Below are 16158 nucleotides of genomic sequence, written 5' to 3' on the forward strand. Positions count from 1 at the left end.
TGCTTTCTCCAATCACTGGCTCTGGGGAATCCAGCTACCATATTGTGAGGACACCCAAGCAGCCTGCGGATGGACCCATCTAAGGAACTAAGGGTATTCACTTTAGAGACCAGCATCAACTTGCCAGCAATGTGAGTCACCTTGGACTGGATCCTCTAGTTCAGCTGAGTGTCCACCAACATGTGACTGCAGTCTCCCTTGAGACTCCAACCCCCACTCTAAGCCACAGCCCATAAGCCAGGTTGCTCTTGAATTACTGGTCCAGAAACTGGGGATAATTAAATATTTATTATTGTTGTACGACATCAATTTTTTTTTTTTTTTCAAACCCAGGGGCATGCCACCACTGAACTACATCCCAGCCCTTTTTATTTTTTATCTTGAGACAGGGTCTCACCAAGTTGCCCAGGCTGGCTTTGAAATTGGGCTCCTCCTGCCTCAGCCCCACAAGTAGCTGGGATTATAAGCATGCAGCCTCAAACCCAGCTAAGTTATCAAATTTGGCAGTAATTTCTTATGTAGCAAAGGATAGCCTATACAATGGCTTTTCCAAAAGAGTCAATTTATAAAAAGTAAGGCCAGGTATGGTGGCACATGCCTGTAATCCCAGCAGCTTTCAGGGCTGACAGGAAGATCACAAGTTCAAGACCAGCCTCAGCAACTCAGCAATAAATAAAAAACAAAAAAGGCTGGGGATGTAGGTCAGGGGTATAGTGTCCCTGGGTTAAATTCCTAGTAAGGAAATGATATCATTTCTGTAAACTATAATTTTGGAATATAAACTGTCTTTAATGATACTGAATGAATTCCATAATCCTTTAACAAGTTTTAGAGGAAAATGTTTACATTTTAAGTTTTTTGTCTGACAAGCATGACCTGTTTGGCCCCTCATCACTGTATGCCAGCATGCTTCTACCCTTGATATACCAAACAATTAGAAAACCCAAAATATTTTAATACCAAAAATTATATTTATAAAGACTGGTATTTCTAATTTGGTGTTCTAATTTTATTTTATTTCATTTTTTTAAACTTCAAGGAAATGAATTTATTCTTTTTTAAAAATTTTTTTTACTTGTCAATGGATCTTTATTTTATTTATTTATTTATAATATGGTGTTCTAATTTTAAGAGAAAGGGAGGAATGATTATGATTTAGGATTCATCGCTTTTAAAGTAAATGTTTTCACCCCTCCACTGCTATCAGAATATACTTCCACATTTACCTGTCCACAAATGATTAACACCATTATTCTTAGATTCCAGCAAAGATGATAGTGCAGAAATACTCAAGTACTTCCCAATTATGCCTGGCATGTTGCATTTTTCCATTTCTTTTTTCTCAAAGAAGTTACTGCCTTTGAGGTTGTTCCTTCTTGTATAACACATTTACACACAAAAAGTCAATACAAAAATATCATCTTTGCTTCTAACAAAATATATATTTCAACTACTACTCAAATTCAGAAATCCCTATTTTCCCACCCAATTTTACTCCATTTCTGAATAATGACTTTTTTAAAATATTATTTTTAGTTATAGATGGACACAATACCTTTATTTATTTTCATGTGGTGCTGAGAATCAAAACCAGTGCCTCACATGTGCTAGGCAAACACTCCACTACTGAGCTACAACCCCAGTCCCAGTCTTTTTTAATTCAAGGTTCTCATGGCATCTGGAATTTCTTTATTTATTGATTACCAGAGATTGCACTGAAGGAATCTCTACCACTGAGTTACATCTTCTGCCCTTCTCTTTTTCATTTTGAGACAGGGTCTCACTAAGATACTTGCTAAATTGCTGAGGCTGGCCTCAAATTTGTGATCCTCCTACCTCAGCCCCCTGAGTCACTGGAATTACAGGTGACCCTGGAGCATTTTAACATCCTCACTTAATTCATATTAAGAAGGCAAGATAAAAGCACCTTGAAGATAGTGACCATATTTATTCATAAGCATATCCTCATAGTGGCTTGCTATAGTAGAGAGTCAAACATTTAACAATTAAGCACCCAGGTGTGATGTATGGGCCTGTAATCCCAGCAACTTGGGAGGCTGAGGCAAGAAAATGGCAAGTTTGAGGTCAGCCCGGGTAATTTAGTGAGATCTTGTCTCAAAATAAAAAAATTAAGTTGGTGTGGTAGCCCACACCTGTAATCCCAGGGACTCAGAAGGCTACAGCAAGAGGATCAAAAATTCAAGTTCAGAACCAGTCTCAGATGGAACTGGAGAGTATCATGCTATGTGAAATAAGCCAACCCCCAAAAAGCCAAAGGCCAAATGTTTTCTCTGATAAGCAGAGGCTGATCCACAGTGGGGGAGTGGGGGTAGATAGGAAAGAATGAAGGAACTTTGGAATGTACAGAGGAAAGTGAGGGGAGAGGGAGGGTTGGTGGGGAGGAGGAGGACTGTAGATTGTGAGACAGACATTATTACCCTACATACACGTATGAAAAGAATTTTTTTTTAATTTATCACTGTCAAAAAAGTTAATGAAAATATTAAAAAAAAAAAAAATCAATGCAAAATAAAAAGCCAGCCTCAGCAATTTAGCAAGGCCCTAAGCAATTTAGTCAGAACTTGTCTCAAATTAAAAAAATAAAAAATAAAAATAAATTTAAAAAGATGGGGGGCTGGGAATGTGGCTCAGTGGTTAAGTGCCCTTGGGTTCAATCCCTAAAACAAATAAATACATAAAATAATTTTTTTTTCCAATGGCTAGAATGTAGTAGCTTAGTGGTAGAGTGCCCCTGAATTCAGGGCCCAATACAAAAAAAAAAAAAAATTTAGTCAACAGGTTGATTGTTCAAGGTATTAGTCAGATCAGCAGGTATATGCCTAATAATATAATGACAAACTGGGTGTGGAAGTGCATGCTGTAATCCCAGCAATTTGGGTGGCTGAGACCGGAAGATCATAAGTTTAAGGCTAGCCTGGGCCACTTAGTGAGACTCTCTCAAAATTTAAATAAAAATAGAAAGGACTGGAGATGTAACTTGGTGGTAGAACAACCCTGGGTTCAAGCCCCAGTACCTACCCCCCCCCAAAAAAAAAAGAATTAATGACAAAAGCATAATGATAAGATAAATTCTGTTGTGAGGGACTAATATGGGCAAGAGCCTGCCCCTATTTCAAAACGGAACTCTCACCCACAATCTATACAGTAAACTAATAATCTACCAAAAAAAAAAAAAAAAAAAAAAAAAAAACCCCAGGAAGACAACATACTGTAAATTAGCTTTGCAGAAAGCCAGATTGCTATCCCTAGTGACAATCCCGGAACTGAACAAAAACATCCATAACAATTGTTTTAAAGTAACTGGCAGCTTCTCCACTTTTTCCCCACTTCCTAACCAATCACTTTGGATGCTCCACTTCTAGTTTACCCTCCTTCAGTTTCCAGGGCCAACAGGTTTCCCTTTCACAGCTCTAAGGCTTGTCTTTTGACCAAAACTCATGTCCAACCCAACTGGGGTGAAGAAGTCACCACCTGCAGCTGCATTACACAATGCCCCTTCCTTCTGATCACTGCCCTCATTAACCATTTATTAAAAAAAAAAAAAAAAAATCACTCTAAAGTGATTAGAACATTCAGTTCTCACAAATCTATCAGATGTCTCATTCCAACAGCTCAGCTCCTCAGCTCTAGTTCAATAATTTGAACATTAGAGAATTTAGTTTCTACCAAAGTATGCCCATTAAAAGCAATGTAATTGTGTAAACTTTAATCCCTGCAGATTTTGTAAAGTTAGTTCAGTCTAGTTCAATCTGGCTATTTTAAGATGACTTCACTGAAAACACCACACAGCAAGGCATACTGTGGCTAAAAGTGACTGGCTTGGTTAATCAAGTATTTTTTAATTTTGTATTAATTAGCCAGGTACCATGGTACACACCTGTAATCCCAGCAATTTGAGAGGCTGAGGCAGTAGGACTGCAAGTTCAGCGTCAACCTTAGCAACTTAGTGAGACTCTGCCTCAAAATACAGAGAACTGGAGATATAGATCTAGTTCTGAACCAAAAGAAAAAAGTTAATTTGTATCAATTGCAAAATGAATACATAGTATGACAGAATATGCAAAATAATGAAAAGGCTAAAATCACAAATAATGACAACAGAGAAACCAATGTTCCCATTGAAATATATTCTTCTTTTTTTTTTCTTTCTTTTTTGGTTGGGGGGTGGTGATGTCTATGGATAAGAGAGGGAAAATTATCTGATTAGGATTAAACTGATAAGGTTTTGATCTGAGTGGCTTTGCTTGTTTCTCTTTATAATGACTAAGAGGCTAATTGATAAAGCATTTTCTCATGTGTCTTAGGGGAGGCCCATCCCTCCTGGCTGATGGAACCACTTATACTTCCCCAATATTGGCAGGCTGCTCTGCCCTGTAAGTGCTGGTCCTTCTACCCGTAGCAGTATCCCTAGAATTTTCCAGCAGAGCATCAGAGCTCCTTCACTACTTAGCCTCAGTACTACAGTTCAACCACCCAGGTGGTTCTTGTGGGTGCCCTCACAACCGAGTCCTTAACATGCTGATTGATTTCCACTGGTGCTGACATATATGGCATAGTGATTCCTCTAGGAGTTTGTGCATTTCTGTTATCTAGGTACTTCAGAAGAGTCAGGGCAGGAGTTTTCTACTTTGCATACGGAGTAGTGGCTGCAGTGTGGGCAGTGGAGCTGTGTTTGTATTTTGCCTCCACCAAAAGATCACAGGCTGTGACCTTGGGCAAGTTACATATTCTCTGTATACCATGATTTCTACCTTTCTAAAAGTTAGATAATATCCGGGCATTGTGGCACATGCCTATAGTCCCAGCTACTTGGGAGGTTGAGGTGGGAGAATCAGTTCAGTCCATGAGTCAGAGACCAGACTGGGCAACATACATAGTAAGACCCTATCTCAAAAAACAAACAAAAGAGAAATAGAGAAGAGAGCAGAAATAGATAATAACCCTATATACCTTATAGGGTTATAATAAGGATCAAATAATAATTCATGAGGGGCTGCAGATGTAGCTCAGTGGTAGAGCACTTGCCTAGCATTTGTGAGGCACTGGGTTTTACCCTCAGCATCACATGCTAATAAATAAATAAAGGTATTGTGTCCATCTACAACTAAAAAATTTTTTAAATAATAATAAACATGAAAACGCACTTTATTTTCTGTGGGAGAGGGGAAGCTAGGGATTGAACCCAAGAGTACCTTACCACTGAGCTACATCCCCAGCCCTTTTAAATTTTATTTTGAGATAAGTTCTCACCAAGTTGCCTGGAACTTGGAATCCTCCTGCCTCAGCCTCCCAACTCACTGAGTTGCTGGGATTAAAGGCAAACACCACCATGACCAGCTGAGAAGCGCTGTAAAGCAGCGTAGGGCACATGATAAACACTACATAAATGTTTGAGATTATTCAGTTATGCATAAGAACTAGCTTAACTACCTCCACACTGCTCAAAATTTTCACAATCTTTTTAGTCAGCAATGAGGGCATTTAAGACTCCTATAAGTTGCTCTTACTATAGCTATCGTTGTACATGGCAAATACTTGGTCCAAAATTCCTCTCTGACTAAGAATGCACACTCACATGAAATCAAGTTTGGACAACGCTGTTCCACTATTAAATGGAAATGTTGCCTATAGAGGCTACCTGGACCAATTTACTCCCACTGCTAGGAAAACATTCATTAGCCATGACATGAGCACACCTCAGAGTAAAACATTCATGTCTTGCAAACGTACCCTCCCCCAGCCTCTGGAGAGCCTGTCCACTTCAGGGCAAGGGGGACTCCTGACCATGCAGTATTTTCTGAGTCACCTCAGACTAACCAGATGGAACCAAACCAAAATGTCACAGAAGTTTCCAGGTTTAAAGTTTACACTCAAGTTGCAAAGTACTCATGAGACTGCTTCAAAAAGGGAGAAGAAACAGGAATCACCTGATGGTCAAATTACTCAGCAGAACCAAGTAGCTGAACTAAGAAAGAATAGACAATTTTGATGTATTTCCCAGGTTCTCATGCTCTTAAAAGAACATCTTATTTTAGATTACATTGTTTAAAAAAAAAAAAAGTAACAAATATTCTGACTTTGAAAGTCTCAGGAAGGCATTCATTTTTTCAAATGCTCACCTAAGACTCAAAATATACAACCCTTCACTTTTCACACAATGAATCTGAATTATGATTTTCTGAAATTGAAATAGATAAGGCTTCCAGCTATCTCTAGGTATCAATCAGTTTAACTCAACAAAAGGTGAAGATTTTCTTTTATGAGCAAGCTCCCTGCCAGCAGATTGGAAAGCAACAAGGGCAACTCTCCTCAGCACAGCTTGAGGAACAGAATTTGCCAGTGGTGTGGGGAGAGATATCTCAGGTCATCTGCTGTAAAACAAAACAAAGCTTGCACTCAATTTTTTTTCTATCACAGAAACAAAACAGTTACTCTCTTCATTTTACTCCAAGAAGTAAAAGAGCCAAGTACCTCCTTGATTGAAAATGAGATGACCAGGTGAGATCCCCACTCCCAAACCCATTTTTTTAAAAGACCTCTTCAGCGCTGCCTGAGCCCTTGACTTGTAGATTCTTCCCTCACTTCAAGAAAGTCAAATATCCTCATAAATACCTCTGAAGGGCAATCTTTAGACCATTAAAATCATCTCAAATATAAAATTCTATGAAAGTCTGAGTAAACTGAGTTTTCATAAACAAGCATGAATCTGGTGTATTTTTCTAGAAAAAAATCGTTGGAACCTGAAAAGTCCTGCTGCCTTTCAGTAGCACAAAATCTGGATATCAGATAAACTACTTGAAGCTACTGTGATATACAGAACTTTGGGCTGGGGCGGGGAGGCAGCGATGTCTGGGTCTGCTCCCATGTCTGTCTCTTCCCTACTTGGCGTGATTTCAGCCAGTTCCCTTTTCCTTTCTGACTCTATCCTGATTTGCAAAGAGGAGATGACAATTCTCAGCACAAACGAAGGGAGAACCCTGCACGTGGGGGTGCCTGGGAAGTGGGGAGTCTCCCACAAGCCTAGCTGGGCCCTAGGATAACGACTTAGAAAGCGTCTCTGTCTCCCGGAACCAACCATCCCACTCTCTACGGGCCTCCAAGGTAACAGTCACTGTTTTATTTTAGTCAACATATTTCCAATTTTGAGCAATCCTATCCCGAGAGCTGAACCTTCCGAGATTACAGAAGGCAAATAGGCCTGAGCAAGCCGAACTCAAGAGAGATTCCAAGGCCACTTACAAATAGGGTCTTCCATTTTCAAGGGTCTTTTCAAGCGGATGCTGGCAGGGACCGTCTTCTCGATCAGTTCATCAATGCTCTAAAATTAAAAGGCAAGTATCAATGCTCTAAAATTAAAAGGCAAGTAGGTGAATACTAAAGGCAGAGTAAGCTGCCCCTGAGTTAAGAGGCACCTCTGTGTTTTGACTCTACAAAGGCTTGTGAGAGCCTCATTTAAATCGCCTAATTAGGTGTTCTTTCTAAAAAGAAAAACTTTGTGCAAACCAGAAATCACTTGGAGAAAAGAAAATCATGAAGCGGGGTGGTGAATCGGGGTTGGATTTTAGGCTGCAACTAGGAAATAACGGGATAAACCTTCTCTAATCCGGGGGTCTTTCTGCTTGCTCTTCTTACAAAGTTACAGCTTATCTGCCTGGCTGCTTAGCTTAGGGGCAGTTTTTAAATGCACGGTTTTGAGACAAGAAGAGCGGGTCGGGCGGAAAGTAAGCTGTGGAAGGAGCCGTGATCAAATGCGTGAGCTCAGGCCGGGGACCCACGCGAAGGGCAGCAGAGTTTAGAGCTGGAGCCCAGAGGCTGGGCTGGCAGAATCCGCGCAGGGCGGAGCGGAGGCCCAAGGGCCAGGTGGAGGTCCTTACCGCCAGCCCCAGGGCCTGTAGCATCTCTCTCTGGTCTTTGTCCCCGGGGCCGATATGTCTCCGAGCAAAGTCGTCGTGTCTGGGCAGGAGGCGCTCGAGAAGGCGCGAGGCCCCAGTCGCGCCGCTGTTCCCACCGCCGCTACTGCTGTCTCGGCCCCGCGGCGCCCAACTCGGTCCCGCGCCCCCAGCCAGGCGGCGGCCGCCCCCGACTCCATGTCCCAGGCGCAGCCCCCATGCCCTGGCACACGACTGCATGGACTCAGTCGCCTTCTCCCCCCCAACCCGCGAGGCTCAGCGAAACTCTGGGCTCCTCCTTTGGCCTCAGTCCCTGGGTGGCAGCTGCGTCCGGCCTTGAGCCCCTTCCAGTCGGATTGCGGCGGGACAGACGATAAATGCCTGGGAACAATGAATGAGGGCAGCAGTCAACCCCAACACTGGCCCAAAGTTGTTAGTGCACGCGAAGCACCTGCTCCGCACACTTTAAGCGTCGCCCGGGAGGCGGGCGGGGGATGGGGCCAGGAAGCCCTTGGCCAATGAGAGTGGACGAAGGGGCGGGGGCGGGGCTGTTTCCGCCCCCTCCCCTCTTCCTACCCTCTTCTCAGCCCCTCGGTGGAGTACTGCAGCTCCTGGTCCGGAGTCTGCCATCCCGGGTGGAGCCTCCTTTTCCATCACTGGCTGATGCCGGATTCGGGATGCGCCGTGTGCCCGCTGCCAGAGTGTCAGGGTAGACAGCCCTAAGAGTCCCGGAGAAGTTTCTGCGGCACTACTCTGAAATGGAAGATGATTCTCACAGCAAGGGCAAACTCAAAGACTTCGTTAGGGGCTGAGGATATAGCTCAGTGGTAGAGCTCTAGCTTTGCATGAATGAGGTACTGGGTTTAATCCCTTGCACTACAAACATAAACGAAAAGTTAGTATCCATTCCTTAAATTTAGGGTATCTGTTCCTGACATGTCTCATGGGAACCTTATGAGCAAATGAGATCTTTTATATTTGTGGGATTATGAAGATTACTCAGGCTTTCTGAGCATTTGTCGTCTCATCTCGCCGAACAAAATAGTATTTTAAAAATGCAATGGGGCTGGGGATATGGCTCAGTTGGTAGAGTGTTTGCCTTGAATGCACAAGGTCCTGGGTTCAATCCCAACACAAAAAAAAAAAAAAAAAAAAGAAAGAAAAGAAAAGAAAGAAAGGCTAGCTGGGCGCTATTGTGCAGCCTGTAATCCCAGCAACCCAGGAGATTGAGGCAGGAGGATCACAAGTTCAAAACGACCCTCAGCAATTTAACAAAATTCTGTCTCAAAATAAAATATAAAAAGGGACTATGGATGTGGCTCAGTGGTTCAGTGCACCTGGGTTCAATCCCCAGTACCCCCCCCCAAAAGTCAAGGGTCATATGTTTTCTCTCATATGTGAAACCTAAAGAGGAAAAAGGAAAAGAAAGGTTTGTGTGCTGGGTGAGGGGAACTCATGAAAGTAAATGTGATCAGTAGAACAGAGGAAAAGGACTAGGGGGAGGGAAGAGGAGAGGGACACAAGAAATATTGAAGAATGATATTAACCAAATTATATTGTTATTTGTATACATGTATGACAAATCCCACCATTATGTACAACCATAATATACCAATAAAAAAAAAGTATGGAAAAAATTTAAAGAAACAAAAACAAAAAAGAAAAACAAGATCCTTGAAAAAGGATCTTATCCAACCAGCGTGGTGGTGCACATCTGTAATCCTAGCTACCTGATCCAGTAATCCTCCTGCCTCAATCACAAGAGGTACTGGGGTGGCTGGGGTAGCTGGGCACAATGGTGCATGCTTGTAATTCCAGTGGCTCCAGAGGCTGAGGCAGGAGGATCACAAGTTCAAAGTCAGCCTCAGCAATTTAGCAAAACCCTTAAGCAACTTAATAAAACCCTGTCTCAGGATGTGGCTCAGTGGTTAAATACCCCTGGGTTCAGTCCCTGATACCAAAAAAAAAAAAAAAAAAGACTGTGATTACCAGTATGTACCATTGCACCTGCTTAAAGGAAGTTCTCTAGACAGAAAGAAAAATGATAAAAGAAGGATTGAAAAATGATAAAAGAAGGATTGATTTGTAACATGAGAGCAGAAAAACAAATACTGGAAAGAGCAAAAAATACAGATAAGTAGCCAGGCATGGTGGCACACACCTATAATTTCAGAGGCTCAGGAGGCTGAGGCAGGAAGATCACGAGTTCAAAACCAGTCTCAGCAATTTAGTGAGGCACTAAGCAACTCAGTGAGACTGTCTTTAAATAAAATACAAAAAAGGGCTGGGGAGGGGCTGGGGTTTTAACTCAGTGGTAGAGTGCTTGCCTAGCATGTGTGAGGCACTGGGTTCAATTCTCAGCACTGCATGTAAATAAATAAAGGTACGTTGACAACTTAAAAAGTATTTTAAAAAGGGGGGAGGGGCTGGGGATGTGGCTCAGTAGTTCAGTACCCCCGAGTTCAATCCCTAGTACCAAAAAATATATAGATATATAGATAAATAGTGATTTTCCTCCTCCTGAGTTTTCTACATTGTTTCATGGCCGAAGCAAAAAAATGGTAAGACTATCTATCATTGGGGGAAGAGAGGGAGAGAGGAAAAGAGAGACAGGGAGAGAAAAAGAACACTTCCATGATATCTTTTAATCTTTGATTCTTTGATCATGACATAAATAAACATGTGATTCCCTACAAATACATTATCGTTTCTGGTAAAATCTGGTAGTTACCAGATCTGTTAAGATCAGCTTACCAGAGCAGAAGCTGCTGGAGCCATAAACTGATAAGATTGTGCACATGATGATTTGATGAATTGCTGGGCTAGATTGAGGGAAAGAAACCCCTGGGACTGAAGGCCTGGAGGAGTTCTCATGGGCTTTACTTCAAAGAACCCTGCTGAATTTCCATGGTGAAGATTCAAGGAATATCCCCTCGTGGTATTGACTGGGAAGATGAGGAATAACCATTGTGAAATACGTCCAGAGCTTTCTTCATAACAAAGGCCTACTCTCCAAGAAAAAGTACCTTACCAGAACTTCATCCCACCTGGGTAACTGAATTCTCCTCACTGTGTTCCTCCCCAGCCTTCTCATTTGACATAATGGAAAAATAACCATAATCAACAGGGTAAGTGCCGAAAGGAAATCAATTGCAGGTAGGGAATGAGTAAGGCAGAGGTGAAAAACGTGGTATCACTGGAGAAATATGGGAAATTCACAGCCCAAGATACAAGCCTGTGAAAACACTAATATTGCAGGGTGTGGGGGTGCACACCTGTAGTCCTAGCAGCTCTGGAAGCTGAGGCAGGAGGATTGAAAGTTTAAAGCCAGTCTCAGTAACTGAGTGAGGCCCTAAGGAACTTAGCAAAACCCTGTCTCTAAATAAAAAATAAAAATAAAAATAAAAACTGGGGATATGACTAAATTGTTAAGCACCCCTGGGTTCAAGCCCTGGTACCAAAAAAAAAGCAAAAAACAAAAATCACACACACGCGTGCATACACACACACACAGACACACACACACACACAAATATTTCATCAGAACATTATAAAACATTCCTTCTCCCCCATAACTTACCACAAGTCCAACAATGGTCCAATAATTACAGCGAATGGGGATATAAGACACAGACTTTTTCTGAGAAAGAAAATTTAGGGAAACGCCAAAACAACAAGGGAGACAAAAAATACAAGGTCACTAGAGGACTATGAAGCTTTTGGCATTGTTAGTGACAACAAACTAAACACAGTTAACTCCTAGCCTAATTAATATAAATCCTCACACTAAATCTTACCTCATTTCTTTTTACCCAATACATTATATTAGACTAAAAAAAAAAAAAAAAAAAAAAAACATACAAGGCTTATAAGAAGTCCAAAAGAAAGAAAAAACACAGTTTGACGAGACAAAGCAATGATTAGAACAACTTAGATGTGATACAGATGTTAGAATTACCAGGTAAGAAATGTAAAGTAACCCCAGGTGTGGTGGTACACACCTCTAATCCCAATGGCTGGTGGGCTGAGGCAGGAGGATCAAAGCCAGCCTCAGCAACGGAGAGGTTCTAAGCAAGTCAATGAGACCCTGTCTCTAAATGAAAACACAAATTAGGGCTGGGGATGTGCACCAGTAGTCAAGTGTCCCTGAGTTCAATCCCTGATTCGAAAGAAAGAAAGAAAGAAAGAAAGAGAGAGAGAGAGAGAGAGAGAGAGAGAGAGAGAGAGAGAGAGAGAGAGAAAGAAAGAAAGAAAGAAAGAAGAGAGAGAGAAAGAAAAGATTAATGGAAAAAGTAGGCACAGGCAAGAATAGATGATCATTGTGAGCAAAGATAAGGAGATTTTAATAAATAATAAAGAATAAATGCTAGAATGCAACTGCTTTATAAATGCTCATGAGTAGAATTGATGTGACTGAGAAAATAATCAGTGAACTTGAAGATAGGTTGATAGGAGCTTTCCACACAAAAATACAAAGAATGAAAAAGACCAGAACATCCAAGCACTCCAAACAGCAGAAAACAAAAACATTAAAAAAAAACCTTAAAAGATGCCAGACTGGGCCGGGGGCAGTGGCCAATACCTGTAATTCCAGTGGCTAGGGAGGCTGAAGCAAGAGGATTGAGAGTTCAAAGCCAGCCTCAGTAAAAGCCAGGTGCTAAGCAACTCAGTGAAACCCTGTCTCTAAATAAAATACAAAATAGGACCAGGCATGTGGCTCAGGGGTCAAATGCCCCTGAGTTCAATCCCCAGTAACCACTGCCCCCTACAAAAAAATAAAAATAAAAAAAATATGCCAGGCTAGGAAGGAGAATAAAAAAATAACAGCAAGCAACTTACAGAGATCAAGGATAGAATGACAGCAGACTTCTTATAAGAAAGAATTCAGGCTGGGGATATAGCTCAGTTGGTACGGAAGCACTTGGCCCTGGGTTCAATCCCCAGCACTGAGGCGGTGGGGGGGGGGGGGGGGGGGGGGTTTGGAAAGAATGCCAGCAGGAAAACAGAATAAAATATTTAAAGTATTTAAAAGCCTAAACCAGGTGTGGTAGTACACACCTGTAATTCCAGTTACTTGGGAGATTGAAGCCAGCCTGGGCAATTTAGTGAGACCCTGACTAAAAATAAAAATTAAAAATGTCTGGGGATGTAGCTCAGTGGTAAAAAATACCCCTGGATTCAATTCCCAGTACTGGGGGAAGGGAGAGGAAAAAAAAAAAAAAAAAACTAGAATTCTATCCAATGAAATTATTTTTCAAAAGAGGAGAAAGACTTCCTCAGACAAAAATTATTTCAAAATAAATCATAGATGTAAATGTTAAATGCAAAGCTATAAGACATCTAGGATAAAACCAGTGTGACATTGGGTTTGGTGATGAGTTGGTAGATATAACACCAAATCATAATTCACAAAATAGGGGCTGGCGATTTGGCTCAGTGGTAGAGTGCTTGCCTATTTATCATGCATAAGGCCCTGGGTTTAATTTCAATCACCAAAAAAGTTGACCATAATTCACAAAATAAAGAAAAATATATTGTAATCCCAGCAGTTTGGGATGCTGAGGTAGAAAGATTTCAAATTCAAACCCAGCCTCAGCAACTTCTCGAGGCCCTAAATAACTTAGCCAGATTCTGTATCTAAAATATTTTTTTAAAAAGGCTGGGAATGTGGCTCAGTGGTAAAGCACCTCTGGATTCTATCCCCAGTACCTTCCCTCCACCAAAAAAAAAAAAAAAAAAAAAAAGAATGAAAAGAAAACACAGCCAGGAATGGTGGCTCATGCCTGAAATCCCAGCAACTAGGGAGGCTGAGGCAGAAGGATCACAAGTTCAAGACCAGTCTCAGCAATTTAGAGATCCTGCCTAAAAATAAAATTTAAAAAGGGCTGGGGATGTAGCTCAGTAGTAAAGTGCCCCTGAGTTCAATTCTCTACCAAAAGGAAAAAAAAAAAAAAGAAAGAAAAAAAAAGAAAAGAAAAGCAGAACAACTCAAATTTTTAAAAAATGGATTTTGGTAAAATAGATATACAGAAGTTAAATAAGCATATGAGAAGATGTTCAACATCATTTGTCATTAGACAAATACAAAATAAAACAATGAGATACCAGTGCACACATATTAGAATGGCTAAAACCCTAAAAACTGGAAATACCAATTGTTGGCAAAGAATAACAGGAACTCATGTTCACTGTTGAGAATTAAAAAATGATAATGGTATGTGGGGGAAAAATAATAATTGTGTTTCAGAAGATACTTTGGCAGTCTCTTATAAAGTTAAACACAGTCTTATCACTTGACTCAGCAACCATGGTCCTAGATATTTATTCATCTAATAATACAATGTATATCCATGCAAAACTCATCAAATGTTTATAGTAGATTTATTCATAGGCATCAAAAGCCAAATACAATGAAGCTCTCCAGTAAACGAATGGGTAAACTAACTCTGGCACACCCACACGATAGAATACAGGGATAAAAAGGAATAAAATATTGAGCCTTGTAGAGAGATCTTAAATGCATATTACTAAATGAAAGAATCCAGTATGAAAAGGTTATATACCATATGATTCCAGGTACATGACATTCTGGAAAGGGCAAAACTAAAAGATAGTAAGGGCTGGTGTTGTGGCTCAGTGGTAGAGCATTTGCCTAGCACATGTGAGGCACTGGGTTCAATTCTCAGCACCATAGATAAATAAATGAATAAAATGAAGGTCTACTAACATCTAAACATTAAAAAAAAACAAAAACTAAAACTAAAAGATAGTAAACAGATCAGTAGTTGCAGTGGGGAGATGGAAGAGGAAAGGGAGGGTAAAATACAAGAAGCATGGAGGACTTTTTTTAGAGTAGTGAAACTATTCTGTGTGATACCGCAATGGTAGACACATAACACTATGTGTGGATCAAAACCTGTAACACAAAGAGTATTCTTTAATGTATACATATTTACCCCTTATTTTTATTGGAAACAGTATCTCACTGTGTTAACCAGATTGGTCTGGAATTCGTGGGCTCAAGCAATTCTCCTGTCTCAGCCTCCCAATTAGCTGGGACTGTAGGACCACACCACTACACCTAATGTGCACAAATTTAAATGAAGACTTGGTTTAAGTTCATCTCACAGTGCAGACAGACAGTGGGCCTTTGAATTTATCTTTTATTTGTTTATTTGGTACTGGGAATTGAACCCAGGGGCACTTTACCACTGAACTACACCCTCAGCCCTTTTTATTTATTTATTTATTTTTGAGACAGGGCCTTGCTAAATTGCTGAGGCTGACCTTGAACTTGCGATCCTCCTGTCTTCAGTCTCCCAAATTGCTGGGATTATAGGTGCGGCCTGGCTCCAGGTGAAAGTTGGAATTGCTGTTCCCCAAAATAGGAAACCAGAAACAATAATAATGCGTTGTTGGGGAATAACCTATGTTTATTTGTGCCATGAACAAAGAATTAAAAGGTTCAAAGGTATCATGGAAGTGTTCTTTTTCTCTCCCTGTCCCTCTTTTCCTCTCTCCCTCTCCCCCAATTCACAGTAGATAGACAGTCTTGCCATTTTTTGCTTCAGCTATGAAACATAATGTAGAAAACTCAGGAGTAGCAAAGTGTCCTATATTTATCTATAGTTTTTCTCTTTCCAATATTCATTGTTCCTGTCTGCTGTTACAAATCCTTATTTAATTATTTTTCTTTTTGTCTAGAGAACTTCCTTTAAGCAGGTGCAATGGCACATACTAGTAATCCCACCACTCTTGAGAATAGCAAGTTTGAGGCCAGACTCAGCAACTTAATGAAATTCTAAGCAACTTAGCAAGACCCTGTCTCAAAATTTAAACTTTTTAAAAAGCAGGGGGAGAGAGGGGAAGCTTGAGATATAACTCAGTGGTAAAATGCCCCTGGGGGTTTTATCCCCAATGCAGAGAAAGAGAGAGAAAGAGAGAGAGAGAGAGAGAGAGAGAGAGAGAGAGAGAGAGAGAGAGAGAGAGAGAGAGAGAGAGAGAGAGAGAGAGAGAGAGAAGCAGAGGGAGGGAGAGATAGAAAGTTCCTTTTGACCTTTTTTTTTAAAGTCAGTAACTAATTCTCTTAGCTCCACCCCCACCCCACCACCTGCCCCAAGAATGACTTATTTTCCTCCATTCCCACAGGATGTTATTATAATGAGAAGTAGGATTCTGGGTTGACAGTTTTTTCTTTCAGTATTTGAATAATGTTGTGCTACTTCCTTCTGGCCTGTGTGATCTCTGA

The 16158-nt window shown here is 40.9% G+C and overlaps 1 protein-coding gene and 1 long non-coding RNA gene across 5 annotated transcripts in view; both read right to left on the bottom strand.

The window, feature by feature from the left end:
* GLDC (glycine decarboxylase) overlaps positions 1 to 8373 on the bottom strand; it is a 114361-nt gene extending 105988 nt beyond the window's left edge. For 2 of the 4 annotated variants that reach the window (XM_079113023.1, XM_079113022.1), the window contains exons 1-2: positions 7896 to 8340; positions 7261 to 7339 (exon numbers count right to left, since the gene is read on the bottom strand). In XM_079113023.1, coding sequence (XP_078969149.1) covers positions 7261 to 7339; positions 7896 to 8150 — 334 coding nt within the window. In that variant the 5' untranslated portion in view covers positions 8151 to 8340. Of the gene's footprint in view, positions 1 to 7260; positions 7340 to 7895 lie in introns of all 4 variants that reach the window. The other 2 variants (XR_013759608.1, XM_079113021.1) reach the window with 2 other exon arrangements.
* Positions 1 to 16158, bottom strand: part of LOC306645380 — a 268819-nt gene that overhangs the window by 170617 nt on the left and 82044 nt on the right. The window lies entirely within an intron of this gene.

Source organism: Sciurus vulgaris, assembly GCF_902686455.1.
Source record: "Sciurus vulgaris genome assembly, chromosome: 15".
In the NCBI taxonomy this organism is placed as follows: Eukaryota; Metazoa; Chordata; class Mammalia; order Rodentia; family Sciuridae; genus Sciurus; species Sciurus vulgaris.